Here is a 26330-nt window from a genome sequence, read left to right as displayed (position 1 = left end):
ACTCTATGATTGGATAATGTTTGTCAAATAAAAACGAAAGTGCTACCGTGCCGTTTTTCAGAAGTTTTTGTGAACTGAACAAGGCCTAATAAGTATGGCCTTAGTTGTGAATTTTTTTGGATTTCGCTACTGTAGTATTTTCGTTTGTATTTGACAAATATTGTTTAATTATGTACTAACTAGGCTCAAAAGATTCGTCTCGCAATTTACAAGTAAATTATGTAATTGGTTATTTTTTCATCTACATTTAGCGCTCCATTTATGTGTTGTAAGATTTGATGTGACAGGGAATCTTAAAAACTTTTTAGATTTTGGTGGAAACTTGTTTAGTTGTGAAAACTTTTTAGATTTTGCTATTGTAGCACTTTTATTTTTATTTGACAAACATTGTCTAATCATAGAGTAACTAGAGTCAAACGATTCGTCTCGCGATTTACAGACAAAATATATAATTAATTTTTATTTTCGTCTATATTTAATGGTCTATGCATCTGCCATATCAGTGGTACAATATGTGCTTTTTAATACTGCTGCTTCGACCTTTTGACGTGTGATAGAACACGACCGTACAGGTTTGTACTACTCCGTTCCATTGCTATTGGACTTGTGCTGATTTAATATTTTTAAGTTCCCCTAGAAAATATTAACAATTTTTATATTTTCAAATAAATTTATTATTAAATTTATTCAACGATTTATTTAATAATACTAATTATATATTATAATATTAATATTTTGTAATATATAGAGTTATTTAAAGTTAAAAATCTTTGACTTCTTAGATATTTTTTATTGGAGGGGGGGGAGGGAGTAGAATGGTGTACACTGTACACACTATAAAGAAAATTTGCCAATTTCGTCAACGCTCTAGAGGTAGTGAAAATTATTAGGAGAATCTAGAAGACTAGAGCCAGAGATTAATCACATCCCAGCACGCTTTAATATGATCATGCCTGTCACTTCACGCATCGCTTGCGGATAACCCTGGCGATCGTGTCATGTCAACATTTACCTGCCGTGCCGTGCCCTGCCGTTAACTCTGGCTTTGTTTAGTTCACCTGAAAAACAAAAAGTTTTCAAGATTCCTCGTCACATTGAATCTTGTGCCAAATGCATGAAATATTAAATATAAACAAAAATAAAAACTAATTATACAGTTTAGTCGTAAATCACGAGACAAATCTTTTGATCCTAGTTAGTCCATGATTGGATAATATTTATCATAAACAAACGAAAATACTAAGTACCGAAAACTTTTCACTTTTCGAAACTAAACAAAGCCTCTGACCTCTCTTGCTCTTGGTGTCCCTTTCCCTCCTTGCTGAACGCCGTCAGGCGTCAGCCCGTCAGTCATCTAGGGCCCACCGAATGCACATAAAAAAAACAGTAATATACTAGTACAGCCCAAGCCGTCAGGCTGCTTGCAGCTTGGCAGTTAACGCATAAAAATAAAATCCGAAAAAAAAAGGGAGAGGCAAAAGCGACCCACCCCCTCCGCCCTCCCTCTCGTCGTCCTCCCGCAACAACACGAGGGGGGAGGCGTGGCCGCGGCAGCCGGTTTGACCCGCCCGCGAGCTTATAAAGCGGTTTCTCCGGGGAACGTCTTGTCACGCAAGTCGCTCGAGTTTTCCCGCGCCGGCTGCCTCCGCCTGCTTCCTCGGTCTCAGATTCCCGCGTTCGAAAGCGAGGGACCGGACGGCGCCGGCGGAGTACGCCTTCTTTCTTTCGTTCATTCCCTGTCCTTGTCTCTCGTGCTCTCCGTCCGTTCCGTTCCGGCAAAAGCGGCGCGCGAAGATAGTCTGGGAATCGCTGTTCGTTTCTTGATTCCGGCGGCGGAGCGGAGGCCCTGCATGTGAGGGCGGCCCCGCGCGCGGCCTCGGATTCGGACAGAGCGACCGTCTCCCGACGTCGCCGTCGCCGTCGCCGCCGCCGCCGGCGGCCGACCGATGGAGACGGTGAAGGGGTGGGTGGCGGCCAACTACGCGGAGGCCATGGCGTCGATGCAGCACTCGCTGCGCGTCGCCTACGTCGTCTTCTCCTTCTGCGCCGCCTTCTTCCTCGGCGGCATCAAAGGCACGCCCTTTCTTGTAATCAATCGCGTCTTGCCTTGCCATGTTCTGATTTTGGAGCCTTGCTTCGCTTGCTCGAGGGGGCTCTGCACCCGCCTGCTCTTATTTTTGTTGCTGACTTCTCTCAAATGGATGATGTGCAGCGATGGTGGTCGGACCCGTTGCCGCCGCGCTGATGATAGTGGGCAACGTCGGCGTCATACTCGTCCTCTTCCCGGCGCACGTCTGGTGGACAATCTACTCGCTCGTCAAGTAAGCCGCCCAGCAACTAGTCCTTTGTGTTCTTGCTTTATTAATTAGTTGGTTACTCCATTCCAGCAAAATCCGTTGTTCGATACTTCTTCTGAATTAATAAACTTGATCTTCTTGCACCTTTATTCTTTCCAAAATTCCTTCTGTCGCCAATTGCATCTTCTCGAGATCAATAGATGGTCATACTGTTTGACTGATAGTTGTTGCCCTGCAATCTGCATTCTTAATCCAGGACTGACCGCGTCAACACGGGCCTGAAATTAGCCGTGCTCTTCACGCTGCCCGTGCTGTTCGGCCTCTGGCTGGGGCTCGGCATCTTCGGCAGCGCGCTGGTGGCTCTCGGGTACGGCTTCTTCACGCCGTGGATCTCCACCTTCGAGGCGTTCCGGCAGGAAAGCGAGGCCAAGAAGTTCGTGCACGGCATTGTGGTAAGACATACTACTGCATCAGACATCAGAGCATCTCCTGCACGACGCAGGTCACTCAAAACATTCAGGTGCCGCAGCTGTTAACCATGCCTCCCAACAACACTGTCTGAGATGGTTCTGGTTTGAGCAGGACGGGACGTGGGGCACGATCAAGGGCAGCTGCACGGTGGTTAGGGACTTCGCCGACATATGCTTCCACTCCTACCCCGTCTACCTCAAGGAGCTGCGCGAGAGCTGCCAGAATCGTGAGCCCCATTCCATAAGGTATCTGTCCTCCCACTAGCCACCATTCTTTCGGTTGTTTTAGGATTAGCTCTGTGCTGTGTAATCCTTGTGACAAGGATGGGATTGTCATGACAAGGACGTGATTAACCTTTTTCCATAAAATACCCTGCTCGGGCAGTGTGTCATGTGTCGTGTTAGTGTTACTTAAGTATATTCTCTACAAATTCTATCATTGTGAATCTTTTTTCTTTTTGCATGATCTCACACTGCAGTTGCTTGAAATTGAAACTTAACATTGTAATTGTTAGATTACCGTAATAAAATAAAATGTACTGCTGGTTGTGGATGCTATTTTTTCTCAAAAAAGGATGGCAAGAGATTACTGTGAATTATATTAGATTCTTATCGGTATAACAGTCTTTAATGTTGTTCTTGCAGGTTGCTGGATGTGCCCTCATGTATAGTTGTTGCTCTCCTGGGGCTAATCGTTGACATACCGCTTTACACAGTGATTGCACTAATCAAGAGCCCGTATATGCTCTTCAAAGGCTGGCAGAGGCTGCTGCATGACCTTATAAGCCGAGAAGGCCCGTTCCTTGAAACAGTTTGTGTGCCAATCGCTGGCCTTGCTATCCTTTTCTGGCCACTGGTGGTAGTTGGGAGTGTTCTGTTGGCTATCGTCTCGAGCATTTTTGTGGGGCTCTACGGAGCAGTCATTGTTTTCCAGGTTGCTACATTATTAACAATTTGCCACACCAGCAATTTTTGTGTGAATGATTTTGTGATGCAAGCACTTACAAATTTTGTTACCTTAATGTCGCAGGAGAAGTCATTTCAAAGGGGAGTTTCGTATGTTGTGGCCATGGTTGCAGAGTTTGATGAGTACACCAATGACTGGCTTTACCTCCGCGAAGGAACTGTTCTCCCAAAGTATTGCATTTCCCCTTGATTTTTTCCGATCTGACAATCCTGATGTCCTCTGTCATGTGCTGCTTCCTTGCTGTGTAATTGTTTAACCTTTTGCGTTTTGGAAAAAAAACAGGCCGTCCTATAGAAAGAGAAAATCATCCAACTCCACAGAATTCTCAGTGAGAACAAATGCCTCTGTCAAAGGAACTGGTCCTAGTGAAGCACCGGCAATGTTGGTCCCGAATTTGGCTCCTGCAAGATCAGTAAGAGAGGCTATACAGGAAGTCAAAATGGTCCAGGTATGTTCCTTTCGTGGCATTCCATTTCCCCAGCTTGTCTGCAGTCTGCACGCAAAATTTTCAGACACATTCTTGATTCACACATTCACCTGACAAAAAATTTTAGTACCCACTACAAACTTGGTAAAAAGACGTGTGTTTCACGTCCTTCTGTGTAACTATCTGGTAGTTGTATTTCAGTCATTTTATGCCTAATGAGTTAACGTATTCAGTATTCCTCCAGCGTATTTTGAAGAGGGAAATTCTCCTACCCTTTCAATGTTTCCCCTGTTTTCAGAGTAAAGACAGTGTTGCCAAAGATTTCAAAGGGCCTTTCCTTCTGCAGTACTTTATGTATGTTAACGACACAAAAATAAAGACACACCCTTTTTCTAGTTGTGTCCATGCTATCTTTTGTATCCAAGAAAGTTAATTTCATGAATGGAACTGTACTGCTCCAAGTAGGGGATAGCAACACAGGTTTGTGTTGCAGTTGCTGTTGTCATGCTTTCTTGGGTAGGTGAGCCAGTTCTAGTTCAGGAAATGGGATAAATGATATGGGCATGCAAGAGTAGATACAGGTAGACAGTTTAATTGTCATTTATGGTACCATAGAATATAGATTAGGCGGGCTAGTTCTAAGAGCAAGGTCAATAATAGAGCCAAGTGTTTGGCTATAAGCCAAGTGATTAGAGCCAAGTTATACAGTAAGTTATTTTATACTTGTCTCTAAAACACCTTCTCTTTCCTATTCCTTCTCACAACACTTGTTATTTGGGCCCACCACTATCTATGCATCCGTGCCCAGCTTGGTGCTTACATAAGAGCCAAGTTATGATCTCTCTCCTCTCTTCTCTCCTCCACATCAGCATTAGCTTGGCTATAAGCCCATTATTATATCTGCTCTAAGTGAAGCAATATCATGATTCACCAATGAAAGGAACCTCACAAGAGATGCAACTGCTGTGCATTTTATATACGTGTTTGCTTTATACTGTAGCCAACTGTAAATAACTGTGACAAGCAATTTGGCTTACTCTACGCAAAGATAGACAATTATACATGCAGTCAATCTACAATTCTACATCGTCCTTTGCCTGTAATTTCATCGAGTTAAAAGACGCCTGAAGTCCTAATTCGGTTCCTTGCTTTGCAGATATGGGAAAACATGATGAAGTCATGCGAACAGAGGGGCAGGGACCTTCTGAACCTGAATGTCATAACAACCGCCGCCCTGACAGAGTGGTTAAGGGCAAAGGAGAGCGGCCACGAGACCATAAGCCTGGGCCTGCCTTCGTACTCCCTGCTGTGCACCGTGCTGCAATCGATCAAGGCCGGCTCCGGAGGGCTGGTACTGGGCAACTTCGAGGTGAACCAGCACAACAGGCCCCAGGACCGGCTGCTGGACTGGTTCTTCCACCCCGTGCTGGTGCTGAAAGAGCAGATACAGGCGCTGAAGATGACCGAGGAGGAAGTGAGGTTCCTGGAGAAGCTGACCGTCTTCGTTGGCAACGCCGCTGCCAGCGCTGGTGGGTGGGATAATGGTGTCCAGATGCCCCAGGATCCTGTGAGGTTGGCACAGATTCAGGCCATCAGTAGAAGGTACTGTATGCATGCTGCATCTTCCTGTGTTGTGTGCTGAATGAGGACCATGGTTTCTGCTGATTTCAGTAGAACTATTCACACTCACTTCTTCATGACATTGTGTGTGCTGAAGTCTGTGCCATTTTTTCTCCTTGTTGTTCTAATGTAATGCTGCCGCCTGCCGATATTTTTTTTTTTTTGGGGCAGGCTGGTTGGAATTGTGAGGAGCATGTCGAAGTTCCCGACGTACAGGAGGAGATACAGGAACGTCGTGAAGCTGCTCATCGCCTACTCCATCGAGAGGGAAAGCTCGTCGGCTTCAGGGCACTCGGCTTCCTACTTTGAGATAACACAACTGGATGTGTAATTTATGGGAAGCAAGCAATTTCCAATTGTAATTAAGCTGTTTCTAGAATCAGGTAGATCCAGTTCCTTTTGTTTTTGTCTCCCCCTTCAGTAAATATAATCTTTCGCACGCCGTTGTTAGTGCCTTCGTGTGTTTCAATTCAAGCCTAGTGAGGTTTTTGTAGAACACTAGTCGTCGTTACAGGAGATAGGCGCTCCTTGTCCATTGCAGATGCTGATCAAGCGTGTTCACGTGCCAAAGCTTCAGAGTTCAGACTTATTAAAGCCAGCCGCTGCACTGCTTGCACAATTGTAGTACACATTTTCTTTTGTACTGTATATAGCCTGTCGATCCAATGCACCTGTGCTGTTCTTTTATTTATCTCTTGCAGCCTCTTGTCACACGGTTCGTCGAGTGCCTGTCGAAAGCTGGCACGGTGGCACCTGGCATTACAGCAGCAAGCGAATGGTAGCGTCTGCCGGCTGGCTGCCGGTGCTGAAACCAAACAAAAATCTTGGGCATGTGCAAGCGTGCCCCGACTTGGAAGTAACCAGATCCAGCTCAGCTGCCATCCAGAACCAAACCAACAGCCGGATCAGCCTCATCCGTTCCTGGCAATAAAGTGTAAAACACCCAGATTTTTTCTCCTCCGCTCGGCAAATCCCGGCGAGATTCACGGGGGATTAAGCCCGTCTGTCCTTGACCTCGTCTCGTCTGGTAGCAGAATTTTCTTGTGTGCCCCGGCCCGGCCATTTGGAGGTGTCAGGTGAGTACCAGCTGGACATCTCGGATTTGTCGTTGAAACTGGGGGCCCTGAAACTGATTATTCTGATCACACATATAAGTTCTCGGTAATGCCCGGCCTGCTGTCACTAATGAATGTGTATTATGTGTTTCAGTCGAGACCGTCGCCTCGCCTGAAACTCCAACGAAATTCCTAGTGCATAGCGTTATCAATCAACGGCACGGTGACAGTCGGCGACGATCGCCGGTCGTCACATCCATGGCAGCGCGACTCCCAAATGTTTGCCCATACTGCCGCAGCCGTTGCAGTCAGCGGCCGGCCTCCCACGGGCTCCGTCGTCTCTCCACCCACGCCCAGGCAGTGTTTAGTTCGCGAACCGAAAAATTTCGCGACAATGTAGCACTTTGGTTTGTTTATGAACTAGGATGAAAAAATTCGTCTCGTAAATTTCGATCAAACTGTGTAATTAGTTTTTATTTTTGTCTATATTTAATATTTCATGCATGTGTCAAAAGATTCGATGTGACAGAATGTTAAAAAAATTTAAGTTTTGGGGTGGAAATGAACAAGACCCCAGTCACCCACCATGGAGAGCAACCACCAAGTCATAAAACAGAGACACCAAACAAGAATTACTAGTATAAAACACAGTAGGGCCCTTTCATCTTGGATGAACATATATACAAGAGGGGTTTTAATCGGTCCTGAGCTCGAAAGTGAGGTGACACTGACAGGAATAGCACAAAAGCGTTGCTGTTTTGGATCGAGTCATGGAGCAGGCAGCTCGCGTCGATCCCGCCAAGTTGACGCGAGGCAGGAAACGAGGAGGAGTCAGTCTCGGTTGGTTGCATCCACGCAAACTCACAGAGAAAGCCGAACGAAAGCTAGCTATTCTTGATTACCCTTCGCTTTAAGTCTTAGAATAAATCAGGAAATATTTCCCGTTGACACTGGCTTTTCATCTTAACAGTTGCAACTTTTAACAAAAGGTCAAAAGCTTTCTCCTTTGCATGTTACAACGAATCCCTAACACTACTTGTCACACACTCTCTATTCATGTTAAGAATCTGGATTCTAGTTCTAGATTAAATGGAATGGAATAATAGGTGTTGCACAACCGAGTGCACAGGTTCTGAATTTTCTTTGTCAATATAAACTAGTCATATATCTTTCTTAAAATCTGTGGTGTTTATAATTGAGTTATCAAAGCATATAAGTTATTATGATGTTTTCGTCAAAATACAATAAATAAATCTACCTGTAGAAGCAACTAAGACACTTTATTAATATAAAATGCAACATCATCGAGCGTTACTGTTGTTTAATATGTAAATCATTCAGAAAACATCTATCATGTTTCATGAATAAAAGCAATTGACATGCTCATTTCTCCCCCATGCATGTATATCCGGTCTATATGGTGGAATTCGGCATCGTATATGTATACAAAATCAGTGGCGAAGCTAGAGCAAATTGAAGGATGGTGCATTTGTCTTGTGGGTGTATATACTTGTATCAGGGATGGTGCATATATAGTGAAATTTATGTATTCTAGTTGTGATACACTTTAGTAACCAATTACTCTACGTGATTTTCCATCCCTATTGTAGTTTTTCCCACTTTATATGGCACCTCCATGTGTGTTGACATATGTTTAGTTGACATTTTAGTTTGAGCTATGTATTTTTCTTTTTTACGAAAACCAACATGCCCATTGCTTCATGCATACACATGTACACAAGGACGATGTGGCAAGCAGCAGGCACGTACACTTTGGCTTTAGTTTTTTCTCTCCATAATGGCAGTGGGTCGTGGGAGATGTGCGTTATATATAACCATGTGTAGTGTACTTAGGATACATATTATAATATAAGTGGTAGGCAATGCATATGTAGGGTTTTTATTTTTAAGAACCATTGTGATAGAGAGAAGCAAATTGTTGGATTGTAGCAATTATTGGCCTATGTATAGTTGCAAACTGCAGCCAATTTGTTTCATTTGGCAGATTGCAACAACCTACAAAGTGCAAAATATGCAAATGTCTAATAATGGCCAGATCCCGCTAATTCAGAAGTGTACATAGAGAGCACTTTGGATTATTTTTTAACAGTGACATATGCATCCCGCTAATTTAGGAGTGTAGCATATGTGAGAAATTTTGATGCAAAATTCTGAAGTCACTTTAGATTATTTCTCATAACTATAAATGCTAGGAATTTAGATCCAGATAAAGAAAATTACTTTAAGTTTGCTTTTCAAAATGGAATATAAGTGTAATTTAATGCGGGTTTACGATTATTACTTTAAGCTACAGTTCCTAATGACAGAATGACTACATAATTTAGATGTTGACTTAGGATTTACCTTTAAATTAATTTTCAATGGTTAGATACAAGCTATAAGCTGCTTTATATTAATTTTAATGATGGAAATCAATCTAGATACAAATTTAGAAAATTAGTTTAAATTAGTTTTATTATTATTAATAAATGTGTGCAATTTAAGTGCATGTTAGAGCGTTACCAAGTTAATGGCAGTGGCAATAACAATAGTGGCCGAGGATATCATTTAGTGTGTTAGTGGCTTAGCTCTCTAAGGGTATGTACAACCCCATAGGCTCTTAAGGGAAGAGAATAATCAAACAATTATATAAGAGCCCTAATCTACAATGGGAAACACTAAATTTTAACTGCAAATCTATTTATCTATCTTTGAAACCGTGACCCTTTTTGAACTACAAAGCCATCTAGCGCCGGCTGCTTATGTGAGCAGCGACGCTCTGTGCCTGTTGGGTATTTTAAACGCAAACAGAAAAATCCGCAAGCGCACGGATACCGATGTAGCCTTCACCCGGGAGTATTCCAGAGTATCGATTTTCTACAGGGAACGTGAGTGTACTAATTAAGACTCAAGATCGCCCAAGGATAACTATATAATTATTTTTGGTGGGAAGAGAGGAAGTTTCCTGAGAGTTCTCTAGTTGATCTAAGAATCAAGAATTACTTCAAGATTATCTATTTCGGGACATCAGAACACTAACCACAGAAAGAGATGAGAAGAGGGCTACGAAGCTCTGACTACGGTCCTACAAACACCGATCCGAACGAGGTGGAATACGTCGACCGTTAGGGCTGTCACTACCCTAAGGCTACCACAACAATCCGCAGGATTGGGTGCAATTCCAGATAATTGCAAGACTAAACACCACGTCTAATCTATTAATTACTACTCTAATGTTGCAAAGATTAGAGCACTTGATGCAAGCGGGAATCCAATAAATAACTTGAATGTAAATAAAAGTAATTAAAGAACTCAGGAATTATGAATTGAAGAACCTGGAGAACGATGAAGAACGAACCAGTTGCTGCAAAAGTACAATGTTGAGGAAGATCCGACAGATCCGGCTCCTCCTCCTCCGCTCTCCTCTTCTCTCTCCCTATTTTATAGATTACAACTAGAACTAACTAGAACTAGAACTAGAGGAACTAGAACTAGAACTAGATGAACTAGAACTAGATCTAGATGAACTAGAGGTAGAACTAGAAGAACTAGAGGGATCCTCTCTACTTGGATGAAGAATTGAAACCCTAGCTTTGATTCTGTAGAAGAGGTATGCCTCCAGGGGCTGGTGGGGGTCTGCTTATATAGTCTAGGAAGAGTAGCCCTCAAGAAATCTAGGAAGAGTAGCTCCCAAGAAATCTAGGAAGAGTAGCTCCCAAGGAATTTCCACGTTATTCTCCACCATCCGATCAAACCGACCTTAATCGTGTGATTTTCCTCGATCCTTAGAGTCGGTGGAGCACGATCCGCGAAGTTGACCCTGATTGGGCACTGTAGCAGGGCGGGCGCCCAGGAGAGTAGGGCGGGCGCCCTGCCTCCGAGCCCGATCGCCTTCCTGTTCGTTCCCGTGGCTTCTGGAGTCTTCTAGATGGTAGAAAATTGCGCGGCACGTTAATATCTCTATGTAATCCCGACGTGTGGGCCTTTCCTCCATATTTCCTGATAACCCCCTGTAGAAATAGACAAACACCAAAACTCGTGGAATTCTGTTAGATAAAACCCTAAGTCTAGGTGTTGGTTGCATTTGGATCATTTTCCATGATTAGTTGATGGTTAAATGTGAGCATTAAGGACCGTCAACAAGCTCCCCGAAGCTTAACCTTTGCTCGTCCCTGAGCAAAGCTAAAATCAGCAAGAAAACAGGGGTTACTTTTATGCCTCTTACTACAGGGTTTTTAAGGTCTTAAGTGATTGAAAAACAGAACGATCAAGTCAAGCACTATGTCTCAAGTTCTTCTGTCTTACTTTTGTTCTGGAGTTTTTTTTTATAAGTCCGCAAAATAAAACTGAGGCATTTGCCTTCTTCTCGAAAGATTTTTAAGTAGAGCTTTAAAAGTTTTAGCATACTTACTTTGCATTTTGCTATGTCAATGCTTGGAGCAAGGGAGTGGAATGTCATACTCCTAGATCAAGACCTTTGACCTTTTTGAAAAGTTTGTCATCTCTTACTGGCATATTGCTTATTAGAGGGACCATGGGCTATCATTTTTTTTTCTTTTTTTCTCTCTCTTTTTTTTCAGTCTCTTTTTTTAAGTGGGCAACAAGTACCCCTAATTCTACTGTCGGACACATGTCTATTTTTTTCCACTCAGGTGGGTATCTTTGTACCCCTAATTCTACTTCGGACACTTGTCCATTTTTACCTCTCGTCTCACTCTTTTTTTTTCGAAAATTTTTGCATAGTCCCATGTCTCTAACGCAATAATACTTCGGAAGAGTGAATCTTTTATATTTTTAAAACAAAAAGATCTTGATCTTGGGAGTATGATAATTCTCTCAACCAAAACTACAAGAATTAACAATGGCTTAAACAAAGCAAGTGCCCACAGTTTTAATATTTATATCTTATAAGACTCTAGGTATTATGATTTCATATATATATATATATATATATATATATATATATATATATATATATATATATATATATATATTATGAATTTTTAGATTTTCAAAAGATAAAATCTCCAGAACTCTAGCAAAACTCAGAACAAGTTAAATAGTAGCTCAGACCTGCTCATATCATGTTTGTCAATTACCTAGACTTGAATCAAACTTTCTTTTTATTTTATTTAAAACTTAGGATTACACAAAACTATTGTATATTACTCAAAAGAAAAACTTTGTTTGGTTCATGATTATGCATTATTATTTTTTATTTATTACTGAATACTTGTAAATAAAACCAAGAAAGAAGAAGTAATACTTATCTAGATACACGTGGGGGTGCCTCCCCCAAGCTGGATGTTGACATAGTCGTTCACTCTTGTGGCCTGCATGTTCGGTCTCACTCTTCTTAAGCCTCAAAATCCTGCACAACCCAAATAGACAACAAAACTTGTGGAGCATGTTAAGGGTTAGGTAATTGTCTAGAGCTTATGAGAGCTTAATACGAGAATTCTATGAACTCAATCACATCAAGTTCCTCTACCAGATTATTTTGTGGCTCGAGATAGATTTTCAAGCGTTGACCATTTACCTTAAAAGTGTTACCTATGTCGTCTTGGATGGTAATGGCTCCATGAGTTGAAGTGTCAATAACCTTGTATGGTCCATCCCACTTACTTCGTAGCTTACCATGCCCAAAGAGCTTAACTCTTGAATTGAATAGTAGAACCTTATCTCCAGGCTTAAACTCCTTGTGCTTGATTCTCTTATCATGCCATCATTTTGTTCTCTCTTTATAGATCCTTGAATTGTGGTAGGCTTTCTCTCTCCATTCTTCTAGCTCAGATAGTTGCATAAGACGATTCTCGCTAGCGAGGTGGAGATCCATGTTCCATTTCTTGAGTGCCCAATGAGCCTTAAACTCTACTTCCACAGGCAAGTGACAAGTTTTTCCATATACAAGTTGATAAGGTGACATGCCTATGGGTGTTTTGAATGCAGTTCTATATGCCCAAAGTGCATCAGGAAGTTTGTCCTTCCACCCCTTACCCATCTCATCTACGGTCTTTTGTAAAATATTTTTGATTTGTTTGTTAGATGTTTCGGCTTGACCGCTAGTCTGAGGATGGTATGGTGTTGCGACGTTGTGTCGAACTCCATGATCGGCTAGGTACTTCCGGAAGATTTTGTCGATGAAGTGGGAACCTCCATCGCTTATAACTATCCGGGGTATACCAAAGCGAGGAAAGATTACTTCATGGAACATTCTCTTGGCATGTTTTGAATCAGCTGATCGACAAGGTAGGGCTTCTACCCATTTGGACACGTAGTCCACAGCTACTAAGATATACTCGCAATTCCCAGACATAGGGAATGGCCCCATGAAATCAATGCCCCATACATCGAAAAGTTCTACTTGAAGGTTATTTGTGAGAGGCATTTCATTTCGTGAATTGATATTCCCATGTTTTTGACATCGGTGGCATCTCCTGACAAAGTCCTTTGTATCTTCATACATCGTTGGCCAGAAAAAGCCACTTTGCCAAATTTTAGCATGTGTCCGGAATGCTCCATAGTGTCCTCCATATGGTGAGGCATGGCATCTTTCCATAATTTCAGTAGCCTCGGCCATAGGAACACACCTTCTCAAGAGTCCATCAGCGCAGACTCGGAAAAGATATGGCTCATCCCAAAGGTGGAAACGACTATCGTGAAGCAACTTCCTTTTGTTTGCACCAGGTGGGACATAGCCTTTTACTATAAAGTTTACGATGTCTGCGTACCATGGATCTGCATGTGTTATCTTAAGCAGGGTGTCATCCCTTAGGTAGTCATTTATGGGAAGCTCATCATGTGTTTCCTTATATTGAAGCCTAGATAAGTGGTCGGCTACAGAATTCTCTACTCCCTTCCTATCTCGGATTTCTATGTCAAAGTCTTGGAGTAGAAGAATCCATTGAATTAGACGAGGCTTAGCATCTTTCTTAGTGAGGAGGTACTTGACAGCAGCATGGTCTGAATAGATGATTATCTTTGCCCCCACTAAGTAAGATCTAAACTTGTCTATAGCAAAGACAACAGCCAAAAGCTCTTTTTCAGTTGTAGTGTAATTGAGCTGTGGTCCAGACAAGGTTTTGCTAGCGTAGGATATGGCATAATGCTTTCTATCCTTGGTTTGTCCTAAAACGGCACCAACCGCAAAATCGCTAGCATCGCACATGATCTCAAAAGGAAGATTCCAATCAGGTGGTTGGATGATTGGGGCTGAGATGAGTGCTTTCTTAAGAGTTTGAAAAGATTCATGACACTCATCACTAAAGATGAAAGGTGCATCCTTAGCTAGGAGACTAGTTAGGGGTCTAGCAATTTGAGAGAAGTTCTTAATAAAGCGTCTATAGAACCCTGCATGTCCCAAAAAGCTACGGATTCCTTTCACATTCGTGGGAGGTGGAAGTTTTCAATAACTTCAATCTTTGCTTTGTCCACCTCTATACCACGTTCGGACACTTTATGTCCTAGCACTATTCCTTCCTGAACCATAAAATGGCATTTCTCCCAGTTCAGGATTAAGTGTTTTTCTTCACATCTCTGCAAGACTCTGTCTAAATTCTCCAAACAATGATCGAAGGTTTTGCCATAGACGGTAAAATCATCCATTGAAACCTCCATGATCTTCTCAATCATGTCCGAGAAAATAGACATCATGCACCGTTGGAAAGAAGCTGGAGCATTGCACAATCCGAACGACATTCGTCGGTATGCATAAGTTCCATACGGGCATGTAAAGGTAGTCTTTTCTTGGTCATCTGGGTGGATTGGGATTTGGTGATATCCAGAATAACCATCAAGGAAACAAAAGAAAGAGTGGTTTGCAAGCCGTTCCAACATTTCATCAATGAAGGGTAACGGAAAATGATCTTTCTTTGTAGCCTTATTGAGTTTTCGATAGTCAATACACATACGCCACCCAGTGACAATTCGTTGAGGGATGAGTTCATTCTTCTCATTCCTAACGACCGTCATTCCCCCTTTCTTTGGCACTACTTGGACAGGGCTAACCCACTCACTATGTGGCACAGGATAAATAATCCCAGCACGATAGAGTTTGAGGACCTCTTTCTTAACAACCTCTCGCATAGCATTGTTAAGTCTCCGTTGTGGTTCCCTTGAAGGTGTAGAATTGGGATCAATAGGGATACGATGAGTACAGAGAATGGGACTAATGCCCGTGAGATCTTCGAGAGAGTAGCCAAATGCTGATCTATGCCTTTCAAGAACAGTGACAAGTTGTTGTGTTTCATAATCGGAAATCTTGTCACTGATAATTACTGGAGTTTTTGGGTTGTTGTGCAAAAAGACATATCTAAGGCCAGAAGGAAGAGGTTTTAACTCTATCAAAGGAGGTGAAGGTTGTTCATTTTTATCTAGCTCAACGGGTTCTACCAACTCTTCTTCTTCTTGAACAAAGTGTTCATGATTAAAGAATGGTTGGGTCATCTCCTCTTGAGTCACCATTAAGATCTCCTCAATAGGATCTGGGTCAAGTTTGTGTTCCACTATCGTGTTAATTGATCTAGCTAGAGGAACAACAATAGTGGAATTCCCAACTTTGAAGTCTAAATGACCTCGTTGTGGTTGTTCTTGTAGAAGTTTCATGATTGGTCTACCAATCAAGAGAGGAATCTCCGATATGTCAAAAATGTGGAAATCTAGACATATTCCAGAGTCCTTGATTCTAACAGGAACTGCCCTTAATACCCCATGGCTTTCTAGAATTAATCCAGATGGACTTTGTAAAAGTTTTTGAGATGGGGTTATGGACTTGTTGGGATAAAGAGTGTCAGCTAATTCCTTGGAAATAACATTTATCCCAACATACGGATTGTAGTGGACCTTCCTAGGGGACCCTCTAATTTGGCACAGAAGAATGGTTGAAGGAGTGATGATTCGAGCTACCTCAAGAGACAGCTCTGCTTCTGTTAGCCATTCATAACTCAGAATAGCCAAAAGGCTTTTGATGTGTTCTATGTCAACAGATTCTACTCTTAGAATGGATTGAGTGGTCCTTGCTAGAGGTCGTGTTTGGATAGGAAAATTCGAGGTGTTTCCATAATCTTCAAAAAGATCTTCCTCGAATTCAAAGGGATGCTCTAAAGGTGGTGGTTCATCATCCCTTAGTTGGTTTTGCATTCCTTTATCAGGAGGTTTCTCTACAACCAAATTAATTGATGGGTCAGGTGGAATTTCTAACTCGGTTGCAAGTTCCTCATCTTTTGGTTTAGGATTAGGCTCGACTTCTTTTTCTTCTTCAGGAAACTCATCATAAGTGCCTGTGTAAGGGGTATTTTCAAGGATTCTTTCTAGGATGGCTCTCCCCTCATCTGTGAGTTTGTGTGTGAATGAGCCTCCTGAAGCAATGTCGAGGTGAAGAGCAGCTTCCTTGTTTAGACCACGATAGAAGTGGTAGTACAGTACATGGTCAGGCAGAGAAAGGTTTGGACCGGAATTGGTAAGGCTTGTGAACCTAGCCCAAGCTGCTCCTAAAGTTTCCTTCTCTCTTTGTTTGAATGTAAGAATTTCGATTCTAAGGTCAGCGATTCGAAAAAGTGGGAAGAAAGCGAGACAAAAGTTGTCCCGAAGTTCATCCCAATTTCCATTAACGCCTCCTACAGAATGAGCATACCACTTTTTTGCTCTTCCCAAAAGGGAGAACGGAAATAATTTCCATTTAAGGGTTTCTTGTGTCATGCCGGAAATAGATCGGCAAGAGCACAACTGCTCAAATTCTCTAAGGTGGGTGTATGGATCTTCATCTACTTGCCCAGAGAAGGGTTGCTCCTGAATCATGGCTATTAGATCAGGGCCGAGGTCGTAGCCATTTGTAAGAATTGGATGTGATGATGGTGGTGGCTCTAATAACTCCCCCTTTGGAGCAAAGAATTTATAGATAGGAGTGAAATCTATGTGGTGTGGTGAAAATGGTAAGGTGAGTGTGGTAAAAGGGAAAAGAAAAAGGATACACGGACGACTTGGTTCGAAACTAGCACAGCTACCGTTCCCCGGCAACGGCGCCAGAAAGCTTGTTGGGTATTTTAAACGCAAACAGAAAAATCCGCAAGCGCACGGATACCGATGTAGCCTTCACCCGGGAGTATTCCAGAGTATCAATTTTCCACAGGGAACGTGAGTGTACTAATTAAGACTCAAGATCGCCCAAGGATAACTATATAATTATTTTTGGTGGGAAGAGAGGAAGTTTCCTGAGAGTTCTCTAGTTGATCTAAGAATCAAGAATTACTTCAAGATTATCTATTTCGGGACATCAGAACACTAACCACAGAAAGAGATGAGAAGGGGGCTAGGAAGCTCTGACTACGGTCCTACAAACACCGATCCGAACGAGGTGGAATACGTCGACCGTTAGGGCTGTCACTACCCTAAGGCTACCACAACAATCCGCAGGATTGGGTGCAATTCCAGGTAATTGCAAGACTAAACACCACGTCTAATCTATTAATTACTACTCTAATGTTGCAAAGATTAGAGCACTTGATGCAAGCGGGAATCCAATAAATAACTTGAATGTAAATAAAAGTAATTAAAGAACTCAGAAATTATGAATTGAAGAACCTGGAGAACGATGAAGAACGAACCAGTTGCTGCAAAAGTACAATGTTGAGGAAGATCCGACAGATCCGGCTCCTCCTCCTCCGCTCTCCTCTTCTCTCTCCCTATTTTCTAGATTACAACTAGAACTAACTAGAACTAGAACTAGAGGAACTAGAACTAGAACTAGATGAACTAGAACTAGATCTAGATGAACTAGAGGTAGAACTAGAAGAACTAGAGGGATCCTCTCTACTTGGATGAAGAATTGAAACCCTAGCTTTGATTCTGTAGAAGAGGTATGCCTCCAGGGGCTGGTGGGGGTCTGCTTATATAGTCCAGGAAGAGTAGCCCTCAAGAAATCTAGGAAGAGTAGCTCCCAAGAAATCTAGGAAGAGTAGCTCCCAAGGAATTTCCACGTTATTCTCCACCATCCGATCAAACCGACCTTAATCGTGTGATTTTCCTCGATCCTTAGAGTCAGTGGAGCACGATCCGCGAAGTTGACCCTGATTGGGCACTGTAGCAGGGCGGGCGCCCAGGAGAGTAGGGCGGGCGCCCTGCCTCCGAGCCCGATCGCCTTCTCGTTCGTTCCCGTGGCTTCTGGAGTCTTCTAGATGGTAGAAAATTACGCGGCACGTTAATATCTCTATGTAATCCCGACGTGTGGGCCTTTCCTCCATATTTCCTGATAACCCCCTGCAGAAATAGACAAACACCAAAACTCGTGGAATTCTGTCAGATAAAACCCTAAGTCTAGGTGTTGGTTGCATTTGGATCCTTTTCCATGATTAGTTGATGGTTAAATGTGAGCATTAAGGACGCCAAGCGCCTGGCATACGTACACGGTGGCAAAAATTGCATGAACTCCTGTTAAGCGCCACTCCAAGCGTCAGCGTTGTATGTGGCCTAAGTCACCTTAATGTTTGTCCAACGACCTTACATCCATGGCAGTGCAATGACTTATGTCAAGGGAAGAGACAACTATGTAATAAAAGAGAGAGCTGACTCATAAATCATCAGTACTCTCGTATCCACATAAAAACACATACACACATGACTTTTTCAACACTTCAACAACTCAGCCATGTTTCTTTAGCACTCATTCGTCCTCGCTGCTCACCCTTTTTTCTGCCATTGCGCCAAGCAACCACAATCTTTGACTACTCCCGCTTCAACCAATCCGAAGACAATCTTCGCTAGGAATATCTCTACTTTTAGAGTGTGTTTGCTAGGAATTCATATTCTTATAGAAATATTTCAAATTCAAACTATCTGATGAAATGTTTATCTATTGAAATATAATTATTTGGCAAGAATAAATGAAACAATTTGGCTATCAATCAATATTATTCTTGAATTGGACTATAAGCACTACAAAACACTAAATCCTCACTCCTAGTTCGAAACAATTTGGCTATCAATCAACAGATAATCGTTGCACTAAATAGAGTATATGATAGGGATTCTAGAGGTTCACTTGGGAATCATAAACATTTAACCACACCCCTCTAAACAAACACAAACCAGTGACGGATTGCACTAAATAGATTATATAATAGGGATTCTAGAGGTTCACATAAGAATCATAAACATTTAACCACACCCCTCTAAGCAAACGCAAAACAGTGACAAATTGGTATTCCCTTGTTAAACGTTGAGATGAGACAATCTTATTGCCAAAATTAAGGACAAAACCACTCCTATCTCCATATTAAGGTCTCTTTAGAACAGGAGAAACTTTCATGTTTGGTGCTTTTTTTAATGAGCTGATTCTTATGAAATTCCTATACGCCCCTAAACATACTCCGTAGCTTATGTCGGCTTCTCCAGTAAAAAATGTTGGGTGGTTTAAGGATGCCATGTCAGTTAGCCCGTGCATCAGCCAATGGAGAAAGGCCCACGCCAACGCTACCGTTGGACTCTGGGAAAAATGGTTCCAGGAATCTACATGCACATATGATCCTGCCATGTAGGACAATAATGCTTTCACAACCACATGCTAGGAGGCAGAAAATTCTTGTTGATGTACAGCTACAGGACACTGCCGAAGACCTAGACGACTGGAGGAATGCGGCCTTCTTTCTTTTAATTTTTTTTTTCAAAATTTTTCGTCACATCGAATTTTTGGATGTATACATAAGCATTAAATATAGATAAAAAAATAACTAATTATACAGTCTATCTGTAATTTGTAAGATAAATTCTTTGAGCCTAGTTAATTCATGATTAAACAATAATTATCAAATACAAACGACAGTAACCGAACACAATAATTTTCATGAATTTGAAAAATTTTGCATTTTTTTTTTCAGAACTAAGCCTTGTCCAGTTTCCAAAATTTTTTGGATTTCAACACTACAACATTTTCGTTTATATTTGACAAACATTATCCAATCATGGAGTAACTATGCTTAAAAGATTTGTCTCGCGATTTACAAACAAACTGTGGAATTAATTTTTATTTTTATATATATTTAATGCACCATGCATGCACCGCAAGATTCGATGTGACGTGGATTCTTGAAAAAATTTTGGGAACTAAACAAGGTCTTGTTTACTTGCAAAAAATTTTGCAAAATGTGAACAATAGTATTTTCGTTTGTATTTGACAAATATTGTCCAATTATAGACTAAGTAGGTTCAAAAGATTCGTCTCGCAAATTACATGCAAACTATTTAATTAGTTATTTTTTACCTATATTTAATGCTAAGAAAAAAAAAAACCCACTGACTTCGTCCACAGTGAAGACCAACAAGACGACCGGTGCTGCGCCCGCGCTCCCACTGCCCGGTCAGTCAGGTCAGGTGCCACACCACTCCCCCACCTGACCTGCCTGACCCACCCGCCCGACTGCCGCGTCCCGGCGTTAAAAACGCACGCGCCGCGCCCCCGCCCTCTGCCATTAGTGCGCCGCGGCCTCCGCGCGCCTCCCTCTTCGCTCGCCTTTCCGGGATTTCATTTCCCGTTTCGTTTCGTTCCACCCGAGGGCGGGCGAGAGAGCGGCCGGCGCGCGTGGGAGCGGGCTGGATTTGCGCGTCCTGTACCGAGCGCCCCATGTGACAGGTCGCTCGCTTGCCCCCGCCGCTCCCTCCCTCCCTCTCCCTCCCTCGTCCCGCAAAGCTACCGCAACGCGCCGAGCGGGGTCCCCGGCCAGCCAAACTCTCCCCTCCCACCCCAAAAAGCCGAGGCAGCGAGCGCGGCGGGCGCAAAAGGCTAGTGCGCGCTCGTGCTCGTGCTCCCCGACCAGACTAGACTAGACCAGCGCGCTAGCTAGCTAGCGCCAGCAAGGCGCCGAGGGGGTGGCGATGCTCACCCGCCGATCTACTGCTACCGCCGCGGCCGCCGCCGCCGGGATCTGGCTGTGACTGATAAGGATGTCGTCGGCGGCGTCGCGGAGCGGGAGGAGGCGGACCGGGAGCGTGGCGCTCGGGGACCTTCTGCGGCGGGAGGCGTCGGCGGAGCGGGCCGCGTTGGGAGGCGGCGGCGAGCGGGAGCGGGAGCGGGAGCGGTGGCCCTCGGTCGCGGCGGGGCAGGCCTGCCGGGCGAAGAAAGGCGAGGACTTCGCGCTGCTCAAGCCCGCCTGCGAGCGACGCCCCGGCGCGCCGTCCACCTCCTTCTCCGCCTTCGCCGTAAGCGCTCCCCCGCCTCCCTCGGCCCGTCTTCCATGTCCCCCAATGGTAGTAGTATTATTATGCTACGTACGTACTGTGCTCCCGGTTCTGAGTGGGCGCCCCGCCGGTGTTTGCGTCTCGTTCGCTCCTCTCGCAGCTGTTCGATGGGCACAACGGCAGCGCCGCCGCGGTGTACGCCAAGGAGCACCTCCTCGGCAACGTGCTCAGCTGCGTCCCCACCGATCTGAGCAGGGATGAGTGGCTCGCCGCGCTCCCCAGGGCGCTCGTCGCGGGGTTCGTCAAGACCGACAAGGATTTCCAAACGAGAGGTAACGGCGAATTCCTTCCATTCATGGTAACTAAATTGATTGGTGCGTGCCTGCCCTCCGTAGCGACTATAGCAAGTACTACTAGTTGAGTAGAGTACCAGCACATCTGTTGCCCAACCTGGCATCTATATGGCCAGGCGGTAGGTGATTGTTTCATTCAAATTGACCGTGTAGATGGTCTGGTGCCCTGGTAGTACAAGAGCTGAGCCGTTTGCTTGTTCCGTGTACATTTTTCAGCTCATTCCTCGGGGACAACCGTGACGCTTGCCATAATTGATGGCTCCGTTGTAACTGTTGCGTCCGTTGGTGATTCACGCTGTGTCCTTGAAGCTGAGGGATCCATCTACTATTTGTCGGCTGACCATCGCTTTGACGCTAATGAAGAGGAGTAAGACCGCTTTCTCACAGTGTACTGTACTGTTGTTCGATAGTTGGTTACATGTTGTCGCAAAAAAAAAAGATAGCTGGTTACACGTTTGGCTCTTCTCACTTGTTAGTTTTTGATTTGTAGGGTTGGACGTGTCACCGAATGCGGAGGTGAAGTTGGAAGGCTAAATGTCGTCGGTGGTGCTGAGGTTGCTCTTTGCCTTTTCACTCACTCTAAAGTTTTCCATCTAATTTATGCAGTTGGTAGCAGCAAAAAGAGATTTCTTTATCATTGAAAAACAGCTAACGTGCTTCCCCCCCTGTTTTTCGGTGCAATATTTAATATCATTTTTCTTGAAGTCCCTGAGGCTGTTAACTGTTTTTTAAAGGTGTTTTTTTTTCCAAAAAAAAGGCTTTGGCAGTTTGCTGCCTTTCAGTGACTGATTTGGTGTATAGCAAGCGTGTATAGTATTTTCATTGGGTAAGTGGGGCTTGAAGTCGTGCTAGATGGTAGCTTAGCTGGATGGAGCTCTTGGATTGACTGAGAAATTTCAAATTATGCTCGTGCAACTAGCCACCAACTCCCAATTTTGCTCATCTTTATTATTTTAATCTATGTAACTGATGTATCAAACTGTATGTGAGTATCGGCTTGAACATTTTAATACCTGTTGTATGTTGGACATCTTCCATAGGTTTTCCTTTAGAGTCCTATCTTTTGGTTGTAGATGTGATACACACCCTCTTTTGATCCTTAATTCCTTTTTTTTATCCATCCAGATTGGCCCCCTTAGATGTTGGCCAGGTGGTCTATGCCTCTCAAGATCGATTGGTGATCAGGACGTAGGTGAATTTATCATTCCGGTTCCTTATGTGAAGCAAATTAAGGTACACCATCAGAAAGTCACTTTACACCTTCTCTGGAGAAAACTGAATTATAAACTCTCACTGTAGTCATATCACATTCAAGTACCAGAAGTTGTGCTGTTTGGATATTCTCATTATCATCATCATCTGAATTTTCTGTCGTTTTATGAACCTATCCATGTAAATTAGCTCTAATGTTTGAGGTCAAACTGTATTCTATCCTGTACCTGTTACCTGATTATTCAGATGATACATCACTATGTCTAGACATATATTTTCCAGTATTTATAAACTGACTGCCATATTTCGTTCTTATTTCCTTTGTTTGCAAAGTTTGCTCATTGTTATATGGAACTATAGTTATGTTTTCTTTTCTGATTGGATTATTGTGTGATTTTCTCTGAAGTGATTCTTTGTTCATTTTAATCTGATCATATTTTGAAAAATAATGTTGTATTGCAATGCTTGTAGCTGTCTAATGCTGGAGGCCGTCTTATTATTTCAAGTGACGGTGTTTGGGATGCTTTGACCGCGGAAGTGGCTTTTAGATGTGCACGAGGGCTTCCTCCTGAGGCTGCAGCTGAGCAAATTGTCAAAGTACAGTACTAATACCCTTCCCCACCCATCTTAACACAAGGTCTGAAATCCTCAGTTGTACTGTTCCTAACTGGTGTACTGTTTGCAGGAAGCAGTTGAATCAAAAGGATTGAGAGATGATACAACTTGCATTGTCATTGACATAATACCACCAGAAAAACCAAAATGCACTATAGAATCTCCAAAAACGCCAGGAAAAGGCCTTGTACTTCTAAAAAAATTCTTTTTAAGGAAAACTGCATCCGACTCGTTATCCCTAGCTGATAAAGATAATTATCCTGAGCCAGATTTAGTGGAGGAGGTCTTTGAGGACGGATGCCCATCCCTTTCGAGGAGGTTTGTACCCTTACCTCATCTTGATTATGGATGCATAATAGCTGGCAAATAATTATACTATAAACTTATAAACTTATGCTTTCCAATTAATAAATGTACTGTCATCTATGGAGCACTGTTTCAATACTGGTTCTAAGATACTTGTAGTTACTACAATAAAGAAGTATGATGCTTCCTGCTACTAACGGGATGCCACTTGAGCCGGAAGTATTTTACCTGCATGCAGAAGTTGTATGTGCTGAAATACAAAATACATTAGATTGTTTGATAGTGCCGGATAACATACCTTGTCTACAAAAGTTTAACTCCTGATAGAGCATAATGAATGGTGTTGTCAAGTAGGAGTTTATAACACCTTCACAAAATATTGAAAAAAACCAGGGTATTGCATTCTTGGGCTGAATTTCTATAGGGAAGTCAATTGTATTACAATTTGTGACTATGTGCTATGCTTGTCCTTCATTAAGTACAATTTGTGACTATGTGCTATGCTTGTCCTTCATTAAGTGCATGCTGTTATGTTAACACTTAATCAACCATGTAGTTCCTCACACAGTAATCAATTACTCTAGTCACAACTCACAAAGAAGTGACGTTTTGGACATTGACCTGGTCTCCAGAACAATACTTTTACTAGTCTCCTTTGTTACAACAGTATTTATGTTCAACATACTGTGAATGTATTTATATTCAACATACTTTTACTAAACCCCATTTCAAGACAACACTCATCATTTTTTTTTTCAAATATCCAAACTCAACACATAGAAAGTAATATTCAATCAAATTTTGAAATAGTTGACTTAGGACAACCCCAAAACGTAACTGCTTTCAGTAGTGTTTTCATTTCATGTCTCGAAATAGAAGTAGATGTTTGTTGGAATGAAGAGTATCTCATCAAGAACTATCGATCATGGCAATACTGTGAGAAAAAAATGTTGAAAACAAGCTTGTTTTATCAAAATGTGGAGTTGGATTCTAGAACCATCCAAAACTTTAGATCATGATGCCGTGTCTGACATTTGATTTCGGATGAATGCAGGCTTAATTCTGAATATCCTGTTCGAGATATGTTCAAAATTTTTGCATGTGCAATTTGTCAAATTGAATTGGAATCTGGTCAAGGCATATCCATACACGAGGGTTTGTCAAAGCCAGGAAAGCTGTGTCCCTGGGATGGCCCTTTCCTTTGTCACAGTTGCCAGGAAAAGAAAGAGGCGATGGAGGGGAAGCGTCACTCACGAGGTATAAACTGTCCTAGTTCTATTTCTATAAACTGCCCTAGTTCTTTTTCATACAGCTTACCAAATCCATAGTGTGTTAGCGACAAATCAAACCTTATATTCTTATATCTGCAGATTCCTCGTCAAGAAATAGCGGGTCAAGTGAATAGTGACTGAATCCAAGAGTCATCTTGAGGCAACCACCTAGCGGTGTGACGAGCTAATTCTTGTTGCAGTTGTCATTCTTGCAGCACTTCCTCTATTACATGGACTACCATTGGATAGAGACAGATGTTGGAAGGTGACATGCCTGCATATGTTGGAGTTATATGGCACGGAACCGCTGGGCTTGTGGCAGTAGCTCGTGCAGGTAATGATGACAAGAGATTGTTAGTGAAGAATGTCCACAGTGGCCAATAGTCATGTAAATTACCCATGGTATAGAGGTGCAAGTGACAAATAGCCACGGTTTTGTAATTCTCGACTAGGATTAGGTATTGAGACCCTGTAATTCGTCTGGGCAGACCTCAAACTAAAGGTCAACAACGTAGCCTGGCTTATTGTAGAATGTATCTTGCCCTACAATGATCATGATTCAACGCTGTAATTAAATCTAAGATCTTTGCAGACAGCCATGATTCTTCGGTGAGGCTATAGGTCTGTTTGGATCCATTAGCACAAAAAATTAGCAGCTAAAATTAGTACTAGTAGATCTAAATAGACCAAATAAGCTTGCTAATTATTAGTTTGAGGGATGCTAACTATTAGTTTCATTAGCAGATTTGCAGTTACTAATAGGTGCTAATAGTTTATATGCACCTATATGTTACTATTTAACCACCTTTTAGCAGCTATTCCAAATGACCCTACTAAAAATTAGCTAGCTAAAAAATAGCAGTTATTAGCTAGCTAATTTTTAGTGCTAATGGATCCAAATAGGTCTTATTACATGGGGCATATTTGTTATATTATATATATACACAACAATGTTAAAAGGAGCCTCACGTCGAGACGGCTAGGAATTATGAGTCTATACCTAATCTATACCTATTAATAAAGAGGCAAAATTTCAGTCTGCCGTTTTTTTCTTCTGCCTCAGCCTGCTTCTGTGTACATCTCCTCGGTGAAAAAAGACCAGCAAAATTTCAGCGTCTCTCCCTCTTTGAATATGTACGGGACAAGATAACCGAATCCAAAAGAAAAAGAAGGTGGGTGGGCCGTGGACGTGGAATTCTAGGCGGGCCGGCTCGCGTTTTGGTTCTTGGTGGGCACGCGAGACGAAGGCGACGACGCGACGGAGTTGGATGGTTCCGGCCAGCTTCCCGCGTCAGGCCAAGGCCCAGGCGTTTTTCTTTCCGAAGGAAAATGAAGCATTGTTTTTTTTCGTCGAGGAGACAAAAAATTGGTAGCGAATTTTGCATGTGGATTTCCTGCCTCTTGGACTCCGGGTCCACGTGGATAATGCCTGATTTTGGAACTTCAAATTTTGGGAGGAGAAGACGTGGCTAAAGAATTTTTTTTCGTATTTTCGTTTGTGTTTATTTATTAAACAACTACTACACCCAGGGGCCAGGGACTCCATCAGTGGCAGAACCAAAAAATTGATT

At 42.7% G+C, this 26330-nt stretch overlaps 2 protein-coding genes across 3 annotated transcripts; both read left to right on the top strand.

The window, feature by feature from the left end:
• LOC8057437 (uncharacterized membrane protein At3g27390) lies at positions 1472–6468 on the top strand. Its single transcript, XM_002447883.2, has 9 exons — positions 1472–2073; positions 2213–2321; positions 2554–2749; positions 2880–3013; positions 3413–3701; positions 3798–3904; positions 4017–4182; positions 5318–5763; positions 5953–6468. Exons 1-9 carry the CDS (start codon positions 1947–1949, stop codon positions 6110–6112), a joined length of 1734 nt encoding a protein of 577 aa, XP_002447928.1. The 5' UTR covers positions 1472–1946; the 3' UTR covers positions 6113–6468.
• LOC110436374 (probable protein phosphatase 2C 40) lies at positions 20295–25354 on the top strand. 2 transcript variants are annotated; one of them, XM_021463371.1, is made up of 9 exons: positions 20295–21071; positions 21163–21334; positions 21572–21722; positions 21846–21909; positions 22481–22588; positions 23039–23164; positions 23253–23500; positions 24543–24745; positions 24859–25354. In XM_021463371.1, the coding sequence occupies exons 1-9, from the start codon at positions 20769–20771 to the stop codon at positions 24891–24893; spliced, it is 1410 nt and encodes a 469-aa protein (XP_021319046.1). In that variant the 5' UTR covers positions 20295–20768; the 3' UTR covers positions 24894–25354. The 2 variants fall into 2 exon arrangements, with proteins under 2 accessions (XP_021319046.1, XP_021319047.1); XM_021463372.1 differs by having other exon boundaries at positions 20296–21023.

The sequence above is a fragment of the Sorghum bicolor genome, chromosome 6 (assembly GCF_000003195.3).
Source record: "Sorghum bicolor cultivar BTx623 chromosome 6, Sorghum_bicolor_NCBIv3, whole genome shotgun sequence".
Lineage (NCBI taxonomy): Eukaryota > Viridiplantae > Streptophyta > Magnoliopsida > Poales > Poaceae > Sorghum > Sorghum bicolor.
The sequence above is the reverse complement of the archived record's forward strand: the minus strand, read 5'-3'. Positions and strand labels throughout refer to the sequence as shown.